This window comes from Nomascus leucogenys, chromosome 15 (genome assembly GCF_006542625.1).
Source record: "Nomascus leucogenys isolate Asia chromosome 15, Asia_NLE_v1, whole genome shotgun sequence".
NCBI lineage: Eukaryota > Metazoa > Chordata > Mammalia > Primates > Hylobatidae > Nomascus > Nomascus leucogenys.
Window position 1 is genome coordinate 4,984,467 of NC_044395.1, and position 12,430 is coordinate 4,996,896.

Genomic DNA, 12,430 nt, shown 5'->3' on the forward strand with positions numbered 1-12,430 from the left:
TCAGGGTCCCTGTCATCTGAACATATTTCAGAACTGTGGGCCTAGAATTTCTCTTCTGATTCTGAAATTAGTTCCGTTATTCTATGCCATAGAATTTGATTTCCTATTATCTTTCTTCCCCGTTTTTATAACTGAGTATCTTAAAGAAGATGTGTTTTCTCTATACACAGAGTAAAATCACTTATTTTTTTAGTTACCAGGTAAAATCTAATCTTAAGTATGAGTTTAGAAGGTGTGTTTTCTGTTTCTTGACATACAGGTGTTTTGTGTTACGCACAATTTACCATTGTTTTCTATTTGTTTTTTGTTTTTGTTTTTGTTTTTTGAGACAGGGTCTCACTCTGTCACCCAGGCTGGAGTGTGGTGGCACAATCTCAGCTCACTGCAACCTCTGCCTTCCGGGTTCAAGTGATTCTTGTGTCTCAGCCTCCTAGGTAGCTGGGATTACAGGCACGCACCACCACACCCGGCTAATTTTTTTTTTTTGTATTTTTAGTAGAGATGGGGTTTCACTATGTTGGCCAGGCTGGTCTTGAACTCCTGACCTCAAGTGATCCACCCACCTTGGCCTCCCAAAGTGCTGGGATTACAGGCATAAGCCACTGTGCCAGGCCTTCCTATTTGTTAAATATCTAATATTCTTAGTTCTTTATCTTTGTATATGAAGAAGGTGGAGCTCACAGAGATAAAGCAAATTACCAAAAGCTACAAGTGGCAAATCTAAGCTTTGAAGCTAGGCTGAGTCCAAAGACGACTCTAATACAAATATGTGCAAATCCAGCCCAAGGCCTGTAGTATTTATGGTAACTCACTTAAACCAAGTATCATTTCTTTAAATGGAGACTAATTGCTATATAAATATTCCCGAAGAATATGCTGTTTTTATGCTTGGGTCAGCAAAAATCACCATATAGCTAGTGCATATTCGTGGAAAGAAAGGTGGAATATTAAATTTTTAAAAATGAGCAATTGCTTGTATATCAGGCCAGAGTCTCTGGGTCAGCCACTCCTTCTCCCCTAGAGGAACCTTCCTGTCTGAACATATGCTTTTGCTAGCTCTGCAGCAGGGGAGTGTGTGGCAGGAGAGTGCCCAGCACCTTGCCAGCCTGCTGGCACCTGCTATTTACACCCTACCCAGCCTTTTTTGCTGCCTTGAGGTTTTCCCACTGCCAAGCAGCACAGCGCTGGCTGCTGTGTTAATTTTTTTTCATTATGATTGGATTTTTTGCACTCATCTTTTGCTATGTTTCTATATTGCAGTGTTGATGGGTGCATCAGCAGATATTGCTTAATTTTTGCCACATTTTACCCCAGCAGGTTGCTAATTTGGGCTCCTGATTCCTACGTCCTGGGGGTTTCTGGATGTTGGTTTTAGCTGAGAAGGGCTTAGTGATGTTAGAAATGAGGCTGGTGGATAGTGAGGGGGTAGGATTGCGGGGTGGGCGGCGGGAGCTCAGGGTAATATCAGAGAGAGAACAACAGAAAAATTCTGCCTCCACCCTGCAATCTCTTCTGTGGAACCTGGTCCCCGTCTGTCTGGGCTGTTTCCTGGGCCCATCCACAACTCCCTCCCCAGACTGGCACTCACCCTCCTCCGTTTTTGTCCTCACAGTTTTTATGTTCATCTTGCAGGCTCATCAATCTCTCTATGACTTCTTTCCGTAGCATGTCTAGAGTTGGATTTCAGGGAGAGAGCCCACAGTTTGTGCTAGTTAGTTCATAATGAGCCGGAAAAGTTTATTTGTAAGTGCATTGCCTGGAATGTGGTACACTTCTTTCCTTATCAATAATGACGTGTCTGGCATTTAAGGTGCAAGGCCAGTACAGAAACCTTTGTTGCTTCTTAATGTGTCTGAGGTTAATAATGTACCAACAGTGCTGTGGAACTTAACCACTGTGTGTCACAACATTTTAAGTGAAATTGTATTTGTAGTTCAGCCTGGGATTCCAGGTACTCATCTACCTTTGAAGGTGAATCTGGGCCTCTTCCTCCACCTCTGGGTGCAGCTGATGAAGGCAGGAGCTCCTGCATCCTAAGTCGCTGGGAGTTCTGGATGTCGGGTTTAGCTGAGAAGGGCTTAGTGATGTTGCGGGGGAGGCTGGTGGATGGTGAGTGGGTAGGGCTGTGGGGTGAATGGCACAATGGGAACTCAGGGCTCCTAGGAGGGCAGGTGATGGTGGAGGCTGGCACACTAGGATACTCCATTATCTGGCGCCTGCCCAGCCTTATCGCTGAACTAGCTGGAAAAGTAGGGGTTTATCCTTCCTTCCTACTTCCCCTGACTCTTCATCACTGTCACTCTCACCCTGCAAGTGTCGCCATGAGGTGAGCTGCAAAGTGGGGTGTCATCTCTCCAACTAGATTGTGAGTTCTCTGGGAGCAGAATTTTTTGCTCACCTTTTTCACCCCAGTGCTTGCCATGTACTAAAAAATGTGTTTGATGTTCGCCAAGCATGAAAAAAATTGCTACCCTTTCTTGAATGTTCATCATTGTTATGTGATCACAAATATTGCCATATTTTATTGAGTCTAAGATGTTGATGGTAAGATACACTGTGATTTTACACATTAGTAAGAAAGAAAAAAATCTTACCAATTGTACTTCTGACACAAGTGTTTTGTTTGTTTTTTTTGTTTTTTGTTTTCTGAGATGGAGTCTCACTCTGTCACCCAGGCTGGAGTGCAGTGGCACGACCTTGGCTCACTGCAACCTCCGCCTCCCTGGTTCAAGCAGTTCTCCTGCCTCAGCCTCCCGAGTAGCTGGGATTACAGGCACATGCCACCAAGCCAGCTAATTTTTGTATTTTTTTTTTTTTTAGTAGAGATGGGGTTTCACCATGTTGGCCAGGCTGGTCTCGAACTCCTGACCTCATGATCCACCTGCCTCGGCCTCCCAAAGTGCTGGGGTTACAGGCATGAGCCACTGCGCCTGGCTTCACAAGTGCTTTCTGTCATTTAGTATTTTAATTATATACTTATTGAAAGAGCTCTTCTAGATTTGTTTAGATGTTGATTTTTATCATATCACTCTTCGGCATACAAAAGAGTGAAAATATAAAGAGAAGCAGATTGACTAAGATATTCCTAAAATTTCTCCAAGAGTCTGATTCTTCAGAATCTTTTTTGACTCAGAGTTCTTGATGTGGGTGGTTTTCCACACAGTATCATTCTCTGTGCCACCAAGAGCGTTGTTGATGTGGCGTTTCTTAAAAGAGGGCACACCACTGTCTCCAGGAATCTCCTCTAAGCATCTATTACCTGTTCTGCAGGTTTTAATCTTGCTGTTTTCTCACTCAACCTCAGGCCATTTTTTTTTCCCTGTGAATCTCAGTAATAACCACACATCATGCAGCTTCATCCACATGGGCTGTCTTTTATACCCAGGTTCTGTAAGGGCCTCGCTGGTTAAGGTCATTTTTCCAATGGTAGATATTTGCTTCTCTAATAAAATTTATGCCCTGCTACTGTTTCCGTGTCTTTCGGTTTTAATACCAAGTTATCGTGTAATCTTTTTGAAGACATTTAAAGTGGCAGTTAGGCTCAGTGTGTCAACAGTGCACATGATTCAGTCGAAGTGAGATCACACATGAGTGGGCAGTGACCCTGTGTCCTGACTGCCACCTGGATGACAGTAACTGCAAGACGCCACTGATTGTGAAATAGATCCCTATTTCGGAAATGTTAAAACATGGGGGGAAAGTGCTTTATAGACTCGATGAAATACATAACACGTAGTTAATTTTTACAGCAACCATGCAGGGCAGGTAATTGGATTTTTTTGTTTGTTTGTTTTTTTGAAATGGAGTCTCCCTCTTGTTGCCTAGGCTGGAGTGCAGTGTCTCGATCTTGGCTCACTGCAACATCTGCCTCCCAGGTTCAGGCGATTCTCCTGCCTCAGCCTCCTGAGCAGCTGAGACTACAGGCACACGCCACCAAGCCTGGCTAATTTTTGTATTTTTAATAGAGATAGGGTTTCACCATGTTGCCCAGGCTGGTCTCGAACTCCTGACCTGAGGTGATCTGCCCGCCTCGGCCTCTCAAAGTGCTGGGATTACAGGTATGAGCCACTGCGCCTGGCTGGTAATTTGGATTTTTAAGTGAGGATACTGAGGATCAGAGTGTTTGGCTTACTAATGCCCCAACTAAGTACATGGAAGATTTGGGAGCTCAGAACCCAGATTTGTCTGATGGTAAAGTTCATACTTTAGACACTGTACAACACTGTTCAGGAAAAAAACAACTAGACTAGAAGCTGCAAGAAGTCAGGGACCTTTTTTTTTTTTTTTTTTTTGATAAACATGTTTCTTAAGGACCTAGAACAGTGCCTGGCACATACCAAGTACTAATAAATACTTGTGGAATAAAGTCAATCATTAGAGAGAAAATAGAAATGCAACCATATCATTCGCTTCCTAGAAATGAAATCTCTAACTCTTTTGGGACAAGGGAAAAGGACAGAAGATGGCTGCTGTTTTCTAGACAAGGTATAGTTGTGGCTGTCCGTTCCCTCAGGTCTGTAGGAGACGCAAGAAGGTGAGGGGTGAGAGTCTATCCCTGGTTACCAGAGCTGTCAGCACCTGCCAGCCGGACAGCGGTAACATGGCTTCTGCTCCTGGGATTCTTCTACTGTCTCCTGTAAATCAAAATCAACAGGGCTGTAAACGTTGTAGAGTTAAAAATAAAAATAATAAAGGAAAATCAATGACAAGCCTTGCTATCAAAGATATTCATGTACAGGGAATATATTGTTAGATTTCTTTTCTTTATGTCCTTTTTTTTTTTTTTTTCTTTGAGACGGGGTCTTGCTCTGTCACCCAGGCTGTAGTGCAGTGGCACGATCTGGGCTCTCTGCAACCTCTTCCTTTTGGGCTCAAGCAATTCCTGTCTTGCTGATAAAATCCTCAGCCTCCTGACTTGCTGACAAATCCTCAGGCTGACCTCAGGCTGATCTGCCTGCCTCGGCCTCTCCAAGTGCTGGGATTACAGGCGTGAGCCACCTTGCCCAGCCGAATTGTTAGATTTTTAAAGAGTATACAATGTTTTGAAAGTTCTGAAGCTCTGTATGGCTCGTTTGTGAAATATGAAAATTGATCTATTTAATCACCTACTATGTACTAGACCTTGTGCCTAGAGTTACATACATCATTTAACCCTCACAACAAAATTATCTCCATTTTACATATGATAATCACTTTAACTGCGCTAGTATCTTCCCTCAGAGATTCCAAAAAATGTGGGATACTAACACATAAAATGCAAGATGCATTGTAAAGAATGTATGTCCAAAGTTCTCATCATAGTGTCACATGTACTAGCAAAATATTAGAAATAACTTAAGCATTTATGAATGCAAGATTAAAAATATGCAGCTGTAATGAAGAATGAGGAATGTCTGTATATATGTGGAACAATATGAAAGGTATGATATTACACGGGACAAACAAGATCTAGAAGAAATGCTACCTTGTATGGAATCAGTAGTGTGCATCTATTTGTGATTGGAGAGGGAGAGAGTATATATATGCTTGTGTGTATGTACACAAAATAATTTTTGGAAGAAAATACAATAAATTGATAATATAGGTTGCTTCTGAGGAATAGCTAGGGCATTCCAGGTAGGGAGATTGTCCACTGTATACCTTTTTGTGCCTTTTGAATTTTGAGCCAGCTGCATTTACTACCTATTAGAAGAGATACAAATAAAATTAAAATAGAAGAAATAAAGTATACCTTTCTAGAAATGAAAACAAAGACAAAAAGACGCTCTGGGCTGCGTGCATTTTGTGAGGGCATGGGCTGTACCTGCCAATCCCCACAGCACCCCAGTGCCTAGCATAGCACACACCTGAGCATTTGTGCACTCAGTGAGCCAAGCTGAAGGAAACAAGCCACTCAAATTGCTCTTTCGGAAGGACACCACATCTCTTCTGTGGTGTCTCTGCTAAAAATACATATCCTGAATCTAACCATGAAGAAACATCAGACAAACTTAAATTGAGGAGCATTCTGAAAAATAAATGACCTGTGCATTTCACAAATGTCAAGGTCACGGCAGACCAAGAAAGAGCAGGGAACCATTTGGGATTGAAGGAGACTGAAGGGCAGGACAGCTGAGCGTGCTGTGTGCAATACCGGATTGCATCCCAGGCCAGGAGAAAAAATGTTGTATTCTTTTTAAAGGACATTCATTAGAGTTGACAAAACTTGAATAAGGTCTGTGAATTAGGTAATAGTACTGTTTCCGTGTTAACAGCCTCATTTTGATAATAGTACTGTGGTTATAAGAAAATCTTGTTTTTAAGAATTAGGCACTTAGGAATTTAGGGGGAAAGGGGCATTGTGTTGGCAACTTACTCTCAGATGGTTCAGGTGAAAAAACGGAGAGAAAGAAAGAGAAAGAGGGGAAATAGTAAAGTAAACATGGTACAGTGTTAACATTCAGGGAATTGGAGTGAAGAAACACAGGAATTCTTTGTACTATTTTGACAACTTTTATGTCTGAAGTTATTTCAAAATAAACAACTTTAAAAAAAAGTTTCCTACATGGAACATGTTATGACTTCTTTCTTCTCTTCTCTTCTCTTCTCTTCTCTTCTCTTCTCTTCTCTTCTCTTCTCTTCTCCTCTTTTCTCTTTTCTTTCAGCAGGGTCTCTCTGTGTTGCCCTGGCTAACCTTGAACTGGGCTCAAGGGATCCTCCCCCTCAGCCTCTTGAGTAGCTGGGACCACAGGCATGCGCCACCATGCCTGGCTCTGATTTTGTAATTACTGAGCCTTTTATGTCCTTTTGTACAATTTTGTAGTTTTCTTCTTATAGATCTTCAGATGATTGGTGACATTTATTCCTTTCCTTTTTTTTTTTTTTTTTTTTTGAGGTAGAGTCTCACTCTGTCACCCATGCAGGAGTACAGTGGCATGATCTGGGCTCACTGTAACCTCCACCTCCCAGACTCAAGCGATCCTTCCACCTCAGACTCCCAAGAAGCTGGGACCACAGGTGCACACCACCACACCTGGCTAATTTTTGTATTTTTCGTAGAGATGGGGTTTCACCATGTTGCCCAGGCTGGTCTTGCACTCCTGGCCTCAAGTGATCTGTCGTCCTTGGCCTCCCAAAGTGCTGGGATTACAGGTGTGAACCACTGCACCCAGCCTATTCCTTTCTTAATACTTTTTGTTTCTTTAAATAATGGCTTTGTTGAGATATAATTTATATACCATATGAAACTCACCCTGAATATCTTTGTATATATTTTTAAATAGTACTGCTATATAAGGAAGGTATGCTTTTAAGAACATCAACTTTATTAGGGTATAATTTAAATGTAATAAAATTCACATATCTTAATAGGTTGATGGCTTTTGACACACATATTCCTTATGTAACCACCACCCCAATTCAGATACAAGATACAGGATATTCCCATTTCTTCATGAAGTTCCCTTGTGTTCCTTTCTTACATTCACCTGTTGGTGGACGTGGCATTCTTTCAAGTCCCCCCCAGTGGGGATTGGAAGAGCAGGGTGCATGCAGGGTGAATAAGTGTGGTGGGGGGCGCTGCAGGGTGGGGATGAGAATGATAATGTTGAGGTGAAGCAGGAACAGGCACCTGGAGGGCTCAGAAGATGGACATGGCATTCCCTCTTTTCCAGAGTTGGGCACAGACTTTTAAAGTTCGCGTACCTTCTCTTTCTTTCTTCTTTGGTCTTTATTCTGGCGTTGTGGCTGCTGCCCTGTTCACACAGCAAATGTCAAGTGGACTTTTAAAATACCAACATTTTATCATCATCAAAAGGGAAGACTGACTACCTTAGAAAGCCTATTTTGGGAAGGAATAAGACTTTGAGATGCAGATATTGTGCATGATGAAGTTTAGTAAGGCTTTTTATTTGGCCACTAATCACTCCAACACTGACCATGTGAGAAAAAAAGTTTGTATTTGCATTCACCAAATTTTTTACGCAGAAAATGTAGCTCCCTCCGCGTGCCACTTTCCCCTCATCTTGAGACTTAATATTCTGCTGTTCATTTTGAGTAAAGGTGGTATGGGAAGTTAGTGTCTACAAGGAAAGAGCCTGCATTTGGCATCTGAGAAACTCATTCTCCTCACAAGAACTAAGATTATCTTCAGTATTTTTAATGAGGATCGCGTTATACCAACATGCACACATTTATGTATACACATATATGCAAAATATATAATTTTATAAGATATTACACACACACACACCCACACACACCCAATTAGTGTTTAGAACATAGAAAGCATGCAATACATTATATTATTTTTTTTTTAATTTCTTTTTCTTAAATAGAGATGGGGTCTCGCCATGTTGACCAGGCTGGTCTCAAACTCCTGGCCTCAAGTGATCCTCCCATCTTGGCCTCCCAAGAGCTGGGATTGGCCGGGTGTGGTGGCTCATGCCTGTAATCCCAGCGCTTTGGGAGACCAAGGCAGGTGGATCACTTGAGCTCAGGAGTTTGAGACCAGCCTGGCCAACATGGTGAAAACACATCTCTACTAAAAATACAAAAAATTAGCTGGGCATGGTTGCTCGTGCCTGTAGTCCCAGCTACTCAGGAGGATGAGGCAGGAGAATCGCTTAAACCTAGGAGATGGAGGTTGCAGTGAGCCTAGATCGTGCCACTGCACTCCAGCCTGGGCAACAGAGTGAGACTCCATCTCAAAAACAAAAACAACTCCCCCCACCCCCCCAAAAAAAACCCTAAAGAGCTGCGATTACAGGTGTGAGTCACTGTACCTGGCCTATACTATTATTACAAATAATATCTTCATTTTTACGTTTTTTTGCCCAGGTGTGTTGCTTTTTGACAAGCTTTCTTTTATTATTTGTGGTTGAAATTGTAATCTATTAAAATGTATTTATCTACTGAAAGTCTTGGTTCCTTTTCTGTGTTTTCTCAGGCACGCTGCAGACGGACCTTTCTGTCCTTCATGAACACACGTGTGGTAGACAGATGACTGTTGTGTGCCCTGTGCTGCTCTAGGTGTGCTAGACGTGGAGCTGTCCAGTTGGGAGAAGATGGATTCCAAAGATGAAAGCTCGCATGTGTGGCCGACATCTGCAGAGCATGAAGAGAATGCTGCACAGGTGAAGACTGGTCTTTTCCAGCTTGGTACTGAGAGGTTTTCAGCTGCACACAGTTTGCTGACAGCAAAGAAATACAGCTGCTATCTAGTAGTGACTAGCTGTTAGGAGCCGACATGCAGAACTCGTACACAAAGAATAGGGACTGTTTTGGCACCTTGAATGCTCCATCGATGTGGCTCACTATGAGTTAGGAGAGCTAGACCACCACCTATAGGCTTCTCCGCCTTGTCTGCAATTTACTGTCATAATCTGTTTTACTACCCTGCTTTTTTTATGCTGTTGGTGCTGAAAACCTTAAACTATAGTTTTTCTTTTATGTTATCCATAGGAGTTTGGTCCTTTGTGTGTAATGAGTGCAGGTATGTCTATAAAGTGAGTGGCCTTTTCTTTTCTTTTTAAATTCAGAACGTAAACCTCTAAGTGAAAGTTGTTCCATTATGAGTCCGCCACTGTAGAGGTTAGTCACTTGATCAAATGCTGCTGTCATCAATGATCTTTGCCTTTCAGATTGCTGCTAGAACCAACCACATGTTATTTTGACTGCTCTTAGCGAAGGCAAATCTCTGCATTTTTGATATGGAATTGAATTTTGGGATGATTATCAGTCATATGGAGCCATGTTTTGTATGTGACCAAAGTGTAAAACTTAATTTTTAAACATTGTGGTAAACATACACATGTAATGTTTCATTGAATTAACATAACCATAGTACTAGTATCAAAATCAAGAAGTTACACTGAAATATTTAAGTCTGCAGATTCTATTTAATTTAAGCAATATAATAAATATACAATAAATAAAATTGGTCATCTGGTATGATTAAAAAGTCTCAGTATGGGCCAGATATGGTGGTTCATGCCTTTCCCAGCAGTTTGGGAGGCCAAGGCAGGAGGATCGATCCAGTCCAGGAGTTTAAGACCAGCCTGGGCAACAAAGTGAGGCCCTGACTCTACAAAAAAAAAAATAAAATTAGCTGGACTTGGTGGTGCATGCCTGTCTGTAGTGGCGCAGTCATGTCTCCAGGAGGTAGAGGCTGCAGTGAACCATGACTGCACCAATACACTCTAGCCTGGGTGACAGAATGAGACCCTGTCTCTAAAAATAAAAATAAATAAAGTCTTAGTCTGATTGCTTAAAAAAGTTCCACCGATGTTTTCAGCAGAGTATATGAGAATTCTGTTTTGTTTCTCCTGGAAATCATTTTGAGGTCACTTCCATGCAGCTATGTATTTTGGTATATTTTATTTATAAACAAAATTGTAGTTCATTAAAAAGCAAAACAAAAGAAAATCTGGTTGTGACACTGCATGACCAGGGCCCTGTCTGTGGGTAACCAGATAGTAGATAGCCAAGGTCAGGGTCCCTGTGCCACTCCTTCCTCCCAACTGTTTGTTCCGTCAGCTGGGAATTCTGATTTAATGAGTGATGAAGACCAAGCAGAAAAGCTTGGATAGCTTGTCTGGAGGAAACATGTTTTCCCTTCTTAAGCACTGAAACTAGTTCAAGGCTTTGATGTTAATGAACAAATCTAAAGTCACAAAATTGTCTTATAGCAATTAAGGCTGCTCAGATATGAGCCTAATTTTTCCAATAGACAAACTTTATCTTCCCAGACAAATCAAATTTATGTAGAAGCCAGACTAATCATTTAGTGTAGAGGTGGAAGTTTGTTGTATTTCTGTGGTGTTTGATTACATTTTGTCTCTTAGGTTTCCTTCTGGGGATTAAATTAGTTTATATTATCTTTGGGATCTACTATCCTTCACTAGAGAAAACTGACATAAAAAAGTTAGGTCCAAAGCCAAGGCAGCATAAGAGCAAGGCTTCCACCCTAAGAGTGCCTGACTTCGACAGCAACACATACATTATTTCTCTCCCAAATGTGTGCTTGGGCCATCTGCTTCCAGACCTTCAATATCACGCATCAGGCCATGTGCCAAGCTCAGGCCTTCAAGAATTCAGTCCTCTAAAGCTGACCACTCAGAAAATGTTTTACAAAACTCGATTTCTGCTTTAGTTCTTTAGGCCTTGGGAGAAAATTATTTACCCTGGTGACAGCTGAAATAGTTGTCCAGAACCCCTTAAAAGTACTTCATTAGAATTTTCTGTGTCTTCACCTACCTGGCAAGGAAGAGTTCTATTCCATTCATTGATTCAGCAAGCATTTACTGATATGCCTCCAGTATGTCCTTTGTGTATGAAACAACTTGCAGGAAAGAAAGTGACCTTATGTTATGTTATGTTATGTTATGTTATGTTATGTTATGTTATTTTTGAGATGGAGTTTCACTCTTCTTGCCCAGGCTGGAGTGCAATGGCACGATCTTGGCTCATTGCAACCTCTGCCTCCCAGGTTCAAGCAATTCTCCTTTCTCAGCCTCCTGAGTAGCTGGGATTACAGGCGCCCCCCCACCATGCCTGGCTAATTTTTGTATTTTTTTAGTAGAGACGGGGTTTCACCATGTTGGCCAGGCTGGTCCTGAACTCCTGACCTCAGGTAATCCACCCGCCTCGGCTTCCCAAAGTGCTGGGATTACAGGTGCAAGCCACCACGCCTGGCCAAAAGTGACCTTATTTTAATGTGTCTGCTGAAAGACACTATTAGTTATAAAATAGAATTCTTATGATGTGTTGACAGCAATTGGCTTTTGAGTCTTGACTCATTTTTTCACACCACAGAGTAATTTGTATGTTTTATTCTGGTAGTGTTGTCAAGCAGGAATCTTCAGTGTCGTTTCCAGGATCAATTAACCACGCCCTTATTACCCCCCAAAAGAGTTATCGGCATTGGACATTTGAGGCAAAGGGGAATTTAAGTCGGTTGCCTAACATTTAGCAGTAAATCAATGACAAGGTCCTTGGATCCTTCCCTAGTCACCACCTCGGTGTAGACGAAGGTGTATCCATCCCCATTCTCCTGTCTTTGGGGATATTTGAGAAACCCAGGTGTGCTTGTTGATCACTTACCTTCCTGAGACTGATTTTGTTCTTTGTCCTTGTCTCCTTTTTATGCCAGGTGCACTTTGTTCCAGACACCGGAACAGTGGCTCAGATCGTCTATACCGATGACCAGGTTCGCCCACCCCAGCAGGTGGTGTACACGGCAGATGGTGCCTCCTACACATCAGTGGATGGTCCAGAGCACACGCTGGTGTACATCCACCCGGTGGAAGCCGCACAGGCATGTGAAGGATTATCTGTTTATAATTTGTTAATTAACTAATTAACCAATTACTTGTGTTTACTTTCTGTCAGTCATTGTGCTAGGTACTGGTGATGCAGAACGTATTCAGATAAGATTTGTGCTCTCAGCCAG

General features: G+C 42.0%; 1 protein-coding gene across 1 annotated transcript in view; it reads left to right on the forward strand.

Annotated features, from left to right (window-relative positions):
• The window catches only part of PRDM10 (PR/SET domain 10), a 102,848-nt gene that overhangs the window by 28,919 nt on the left and 61,499 nt on the right, over positions 1–12,430 (forward strand). Inside the window, exons 2-3 of the mRNA XM_030794575.1 lie at positions 8,927–9,113; positions 12,131–12,295. Of these exons, the coding sequence (XP_030650435.1) occupies positions 9,045–9,113; positions 12,131–12,295 (234 nt within the window). The 5' untranslated portion in view covers positions 8,927–9,044. The remainder of the gene's footprint in view (positions 1–8,926; positions 9,114–12,130; positions 12,296–12,430) is intronic.